The sequence below is a fragment of the Thunnus maccoyii genome, chromosome 6 (genome assembly GCF_910596095.1).
Source record: "Thunnus maccoyii chromosome 6, fThuMac1.1, whole genome shotgun sequence".
NCBI classification, from domain to species: Eukaryota; Metazoa; Chordata; class Actinopteri; order Scombriformes; family Scombridae; genus Thunnus; species Thunnus maccoyii.
The window spans coordinates 32,979,422-32,986,921 of NC_056538.1; the positions used below are offsets into that span (position 1 = coordinate 32,979,422).

At 40.9% G+C, this 7,500-nt stretch overlaps 1 protein-coding gene across 7 annotated transcripts in view; it reads right to left on the reverse strand.

Moving 5' to 3' along the window:
- Nucleotides 1-7,500, reverse strand: part of plekhg2 (pleckstrin homology domain containing, family G (with RhoGef domain) member 2) — a 128,907-nt gene that overhangs the window by 69,945 nt on the left and 51,462 nt on the right. For all 7 annotated transcript variants that reach the window (XM_042413507.1, XM_042413506.1, XM_042413505.1 and 4 more), the window contains one exon: nt 2,876-2,976. In XM_042413507.1, the coding sequence (XP_042269441.1) occupies nt 2,876-2,976 (101 nt within the window). The remainder of the gene's footprint in view (nt 1-2,875; nt 2,977-7,500) is intronic.

The window sequence follows — 7,500 nt, forward strand, 5'->3', positions numbered from 1 at the left end:
CGAATGCATGTTCCTTACAATTGTGTTAAAAGGTAAATAAACAGGCTTTCCAACAGTATAAGATTTATTGCCAAGAAGCATTGTTACAACAAAGAAATAATCTACCAAACACTAATTTCCTTACTTTTTGTGTTATGTTTACTTGATTTGACTCATTTGGACGCTGAAGCTTCATATTAGCTTCAGATAAACTTCCATCACTTCCATTATAAAGGTCATTATGAAGGGATCTTCTAATGGTCAGTATGAACAGGAGGAATGATTACAGCAAGAAAAAACATGTTTCACTGTTCATTTGAGCTCCTGACTGCAGGTGAAATTACATAAACATGCATTTATTTGTGACAAATATGTGACAATTATTTCCTCAATTAATCATTTTGTTGATAAGACGTCAAAAAATAGAGCTAAACGCTCGTTCATATCTTCAAAAGTCTTGTTTTGAGCCGTCCAAATCCAACGATGTTCAGTTTTATTATCACGTCTGACAAAATAAAGGTCATTTTTGGGGACTTCCTGTTTCGAGATGAACAGTTTGACCATCAACTGAGCCTTTAAACACACACACATGTGAGCAGTGACATGATCATCTGCTCTCCAGTCACTCTCTCTCTCTCTCTCTCTTTCTTTTTCACTAAACTGATGAGGAAGAATCTGGTCTGCAGTCTGTAAGTAAAAAAAAAACAAAAAAAAAAAACAACCACAATGCACTGCAACAGAGAAGCCATGCAGGCTGTTTGGCTGCATGTGAACATACCAGGAGGGAACGCAGCTCGCTCGCTCAAACTAGCGTGACACAGAAACAGACACACATACTCTCTCTTTCTCTCTCTCTCTCTCTCTCTGGGCTGGAATATCACTCAGCATTCCTGCTCTGTAAAGCCTGAAGAATCTGGTTCGGTCATATGAGCTCAACAGCTGCCGTCTGCTGCACGCTTTCATCCCCCCCCCCCCAAAAAAACCCCAACAGCGCACTTTTTTTTTTATCGTGGAATCATCCCGGTGGGAATCAAACCCGCAGCCCCTGGCAGCAGCGTCGCTGCCTTGCTCGGTTTGCCTCTCTGCAGCAGCTGAATGTGTTTCCACTCTCGCTGGTGCTTATCTCTTCGTCTGTCTCTTTTTTTCTGAGACTCCGAGAATGAAATGAAATGTGTTACCCCACAAGATATTTTCCAGACTCGAAACCCCTCCGACCAGAAAAAAAAAAAAAACTGCTGCCTGATTTTCTTGTTTCAACAGCGGAGCAGTTTTTCATGATTAAATGAAAAAAAAAAAAAAAAAAGTTAGCTCATGCTTTATGTCACAATAAATGCATTTCATGTTCACACCGAGCAGCATGATGAAATGCTTAAACCAGAGAGGAAGCGCCTGAGAGAAAGCATCACAAACGTCCACGAAGCCGCTCTGAAACATCTGTTGCTCTGTCATTTAGCATCCGAGCTAAACTGAGGGGGGGGTGGGGGGGGAGAGTGGGGGGGGGTTTAATCTGGACCTGATTGTTGCTGTCAAATGGAGCACAGGTTCAGCTAAACTGCAGCTAAACCGGATTAGCTTGAGATCCACAAGACACTGATGTTTCAGTGGAAACGCAACATCATAGTTTAAATAAAAAAGCCTGATTTTCATTTTTACATTTTGCTGTTTCACCCAAAATTCATTATGGACACTTTTTCTGACATTAATTTTGGCAAATATTTAGAAATAGCTGTGTAAAAATAAGATTAGCTTTCCTCTTTTCTCTCTCTATGTGTTTGTTTCTGTCAGTTAAAGACTCTAAACCCCTTTTTTTCTACATTTAAGACTCTGACTTGCAGCGTATCTCCATGGAATCAGCCTCGTAAGTACACAGACGCTTATATATCAGCTCTGATGGGACCAGGCTACGATGATGATGCACTATGTTCTTCTTCTATGGATGTTTGCTGTTGTTTACAAATGTCCTTTGTTCACTTTGCTTTAGTAGTTTGTTTAAAAATGTCCTGTCTCATATTTGCCAGCAGCAAAAATCAATAAGCTAAAACATTTGAACTGATATTACATCCTGTCATAGACTGTTGATCTGCAGCAGACAAACACTGAACACAGACACCTTGTTGTAGCTCTCCGCGGTTCGGCTCCGTTTTAATTTGTGATCTTTTAACGTCTGATTCTGCACAGAGACGCTTTTATCTTCAAATATTTTATAATTCAGCTGTTTCTCAATTTGTTGTATGTTGTTTTTTTATCATCAGTGTTGTTGACAAAATTGAGATTATTTTCAGTGTTATTCAGTAATATTTGATTCACACTCGTTGCTGCTTCTATAAAACCTTGTTCTCACTCTGAAGATTAAACTTCTCTCTCGTCTGCAGCAGCTTTACGTTAAATATCAGAGTTCTGTTTAAGTGATTCCTACAGGACACAGCAGGAAGTTGCAGGTGCAGTTTAAACTTCAGCTTCTTTAAGAGATTTAATTTAAACCGTCTTAAACCTTAAACTGCAGCTAAACTAACGACGGAGCAATAAGACCAAACGTCTAGTTATCTGTTGGAAGAGAGGTAGAGATAATCATGATTTGATTGTGTTTCTCCACAGGGGGTGACTGAAAAAAGAAGAACCTCTGCAGGCAGCCATGTCTTGCTCGTGGGCACATCGAGTAGAGGTGAACAAACAGAGAATCAGTCGCTTTTTTAGCCTTGAAGCTTCTCTCACATATGAATGAAATCTCAGACATTCAGCTGTTCGTCCAGCAGGATGCCGCCTCAGTGAAAGACAACAGATGTCGGTCTAGTTTAGTATCGAACTGAATGAAACTATTTGGACTAAAGGGTGAGACTGACACGATCGCTCATCTTGAAAACAAACCGACTACATCTCCAGGCTGGAGGTGACTCACCTGTTGAACTCATAGATGTCCTCTATGTTGCAGAACAGAGTGCTGACCTGCTCCGGTTTCAACGGCAGAGCGCCGCAGTCGATTATACAGCCGAGATAATCCTGCAGACACACGGAGAGAGAGAGAGAGAGAGAGAGAGAGAGAGAGAGAGGCTGTCAGTCAAAATGTGAAAAAAAAGCTTCTTTATTGGTAGTTTAACTGTCTTGTTTGGTTTGTAACAACGTTCCTGGTGTCACCAAAACACCCAAAGTTCCTTCACAAAAATGTTTTCCCATTCAGTTATCGTTTAATGAAACCTTTACTGCACATGGCAACGCGTCATGGAAACTATTTTCTTTTACAGCAGCTCGTCCTACTGCGCTGCTGCACGGTGTTCGGTGATGATGGGACATTTTTTTGGGGGGCGTAAACCATCTGTTGAGGGCGTGTTGTGTTGTGTGGTGTGCATGTGATCAGCAGGAAGCTTGTTATAAAGGGACATATTCTGTCATTTATGTACCAGTGTGATGTCAGATGTTAAACATGCTCTAAGTTCCAAAACTCTCCTATAAAAAAAAGCCCAGGTTTCAGCCGACCTGAGAGCTTCGTCAGCAGCGTTTCATTAACTTCCTTCGTCGTGCGTGAACACACGTCTGTTGCTGAGGTTGTTCACGTTGTCCAACATGTACGGATGGATTTGAGAAGTTGACATTTGTGAGTAAAGAAGGAGAAAAAGAAGTGAAATCCTGCTACTACAGTTTGTTTACGTAGCCTCCGGAGCCAGAGGAGGAAGCTTCCTGAAAGCTGACCAATCAGAACAGAGCGGGCTCATCAGGAGGGCGGGGCTTAAAGAGACAGGACGGCCTGTTTCAGACAGAGGCTGAACTGAGGGGCTGCATAAAGGACCAGTAGAAGTTAAATAAGGAGTTTTTAACTGGAAATCATGCAAAGATATTCCAGTAGAGCCCCAGAATATAAATATAGAGCTGGAAATGTGCAGAATATGTTTGTAAATGGAGAGTTTATTATTCCAGTAATGTTTCATGTCTTGTGACACTTCTGTGCACAAAATACTAACTTGTGCAAACGAGAAAATATCATCTTTTGGGATTCTAGTTTACGGTCTGTCATCGCTTTGCTCAATATTTATTTGTTGCATCTTCCTTTGGGCCTTTGTGAGGGACATTTTCATTAGACAGAAGGCTGACGAGATCTTTATAACTTGTTGAAATATGTTGAGAAAGTTACTGCAGGACAGTTAATCCATCACAGAGAGTTTATTCTGAAAGCAGAAGACAAAAAAAAGCAAAACATGAACTTTAGAAAATGATCAACAGAAATGTAAAGTTGTAAATCATCAGTTTAACAACAGCAGACTTCTGTCACAAACTTCAGACGCAGCATCCGGCCTCGTCTATCAAACCTTTCAGTATAAAGCCGACGAGCGCGAAACAGGAAGCCACCTGTGCTGAGGCTGGCATCAGACAGGAAGTCAAACAGGAAGCAACACAGACGAAAAACAGGAAGTAAATATGTAATGGAGAAACTGAAGCTGATTATCAGAGTGTCGTGATCTTTATCTGAAGACGGAGGATGAAAGCTCGTCATGAGGATGTCTGACAGGTGCAGGAGAGAGAGAGAGGAGGCGGGGCTAAACAACGCACCTGTCTGACACCTGCTGATTAAAGCTCTGAACAAATAAACAGAGACGTGCAGATGTTTACAGTATGATGAGTTTCACTTGTGTTAACTTTCCCCTCGTTGGAGTAAATAATAATTTGACATATTGTTTTTATAGAAAGAGTGAGACAGACTGGTTAATAGTTTTGTATTATTAAAAAGAAAATAATATATTTATTTCTTCTAGTAAGAATAACAGCCGATGAGCTGCTGTTTTATATCTACATGTTTGGTTTCCTTGCTGTACTGGAACAACACATCCTCATAAATAAAAAAAACAACAGTCTAAACGACCAGTAGTTTCATTGACACCATCCAGCGGCTGTAGTAATACACTCTACGCTTTTCCAAAACAACAGTTATACATCACTGTTAAAAAAAATAATGATGTTTTATGATGTGACAACGCTGTGGTTAAAGTCTGGTTAGGTTTAGGCACAAAAACCCACTCGCTTATGGTTTGGACACTTGGAAATGTGGCTTATACTTCCTTAAAGTTATGACAACTTTATACGACTCGTCATGGCAACGGTAAACACCACAACTCATGGTTTGGAAACAGGAAACGAACAGCGGTTCTCTTACAGTGTAGTCCGCTGTCCGTCCACCTCTTAACATCTTATCAAGTCACCTGATACTGACGTCATCTGAGCTAATGACTACAGCCGCCAGATGACGTCAACGTAACTACAGGTTGTGTTTGCCAGCCTGAATTTAAGACCTCAACTGTCATTTTTCTTGTGAGGACAGGCTGTAAACGTACCAAACACTGACCCAAAACCGAGGATTTTGTGTTCATTAACATGCTTTTATGTGTAATTACATTCCAGCTGATGCCCTCTAGGAGGCGCTACAGGTCCCTGCACACCATTTTTCTGCAATAAGGACAGATGATCCTGCTCTTTAAACCTTTGTGTCATGTGTCTGATGTGATGCTGATACGCGTCTGGGTCGTGCGGTCGTTAATAAACGCGTGTGTGTGCGTATCAGTCAGTAAATCAATCCGTCAGTCAGTCAGTCATGTTGTAATGGAAACTTTACCAGACATCGTTCAGATGAGGTCATTTCCTGTAGCGACTGGTAATTACAGCAGATTGCACTGGAGAGGAGTCAGGACAGAGACCACAGAAGAGAACTTTAGCTCACATTCACATCATCATCACACAAGTTTTATTAGTAACATACCACCAAACACACACTGACAGATTTGAACCAAACAGAAGCCTCAACACTAAAACACAGAGAAGCTGCCAAAGAAAAAACACAAAATTTCGGCCAAACGGAAACAAAAATTTTGGCAAAAAGAGACAAATATAAAGTGTGAGGAAGCAGCAGAGGCTGAGGTCAGCCGTGTTAGACCACATGACGTCCTTCTACACAGTCACCAAGAAGAAAATAATTAGATTTTTACTATAATCTAATACACTGCATCAAATTAAAGGGTCTGGTCCCCTCAGTTCTGCTGCTGCAGCGGCTGCTGGAAGTGAAGACTTTTCTTTAATCATTTGGTTTTTTAAACTGTCGACTGATTGCATTAATTAAAGCCGCTCGTAAGTTATTTAAATGACTCAGAAGCTTTGATAGAAGCTGCTGATTTAATGTTTGTCGTGTTGAATCAAAGAAATATGTTGTTTAAAGAGTTGTTGTTGTTGTTTCTGTAATATCAGGATCAGACCGCAGGATAGTTTTTTGGTCTTTTAAGGCTCTGATTGGCTCAGTTTTGTTTGTCTGTGACTAAAGGTTAAAGGTCACATCGCTCTTTTCCCTACTGGGGGGGGGGGGGGGGGGGGGTTAGTTTAGCTCCGCCCACTATGAGACGGCTTTCTGATTGGTCGGAAAAATATGTTTTATCATCGAGCCATCAAACCGAACTGAACTGTGTTTACCATCATCATAAAGTCATAAAGTGTTTCTGGAGAAAAACACACACACACACACACACACACACACACACACACACACACACACACACACACACACACTGTTTTTTTTTCCTTGGGTACAAAAACAAGCACTGTGTGTGTGTGTGTGTGTGTGTGTGTGTGTGTATGTGTGTGTCTATAATGAGGCATATAATGAGAGGCCTTGGCCACATTCATCACCTTTTAAAGGCAACAGGAAACACACACACACACACACACACACTCAGAGACATTAGAGAGAGAGAGAGAGAGAGTAACAGAGTGAAGAGAGAGAGATGAGTGAAAAATGATAGCGCTCAACAGGAAGATGAGAAGAAGACAGGAGGAATGAGGAAGAGAGACGGAAAAAGTTTAGTGAAAACAAACAACACGAAGAAAAGAAGAGAGAAGCTGGAAAGAATTTAAAAAACGAGAGATCGAAGGACTGAGAGAAAGAAAGAAAGAGAGAGAGAAAGAGAATGAAGGAGTTTGGTGTCTTTGTTTTAAAGTGGGTCAGAGATTTAGTCAGATTCAATAATTCAAATCCTCAGTGAGGAGATGATGGCTAATAACCAACAAGTTTTGCAAACTACAAAATATGTTGTTTGACTTCCAGGACGACCCACATGAGTATTTGTAGTGTGTTTGGACAAATATGTATTTTTTGCTACAGCAGCCGTGTTAATATTCATTTAGTGATTCATGAAGTGAAGCTGTGAGGTTTTTATGATGCTGTAAAATCACAGAAAATACTCAAAAACTGAATCTGAATAAAACAGAATCATTTGTGCCGCTTCTCTTTGGCTTTATTATTCTTTTCTTCACAATTTGAACTGCCGGGCTGCGACGTGATTCATTTGGGCCAATAACATTCGGAAAGTCTGAAAGAGTCGCTTCATTAAATTATTTTATCCCCATTAAAGTGGACGAGGAGCTGACAGGAAGTTAGTCGGCTCGGCCAGCTGGCGGAGGACTCTACTGAGCATGCTCACTGGGCCCAAAAACACAGAGGTGTCTGTGTTCAGACAAAACACAAAGCGGATTTTAGACGTGCAGGATTACATA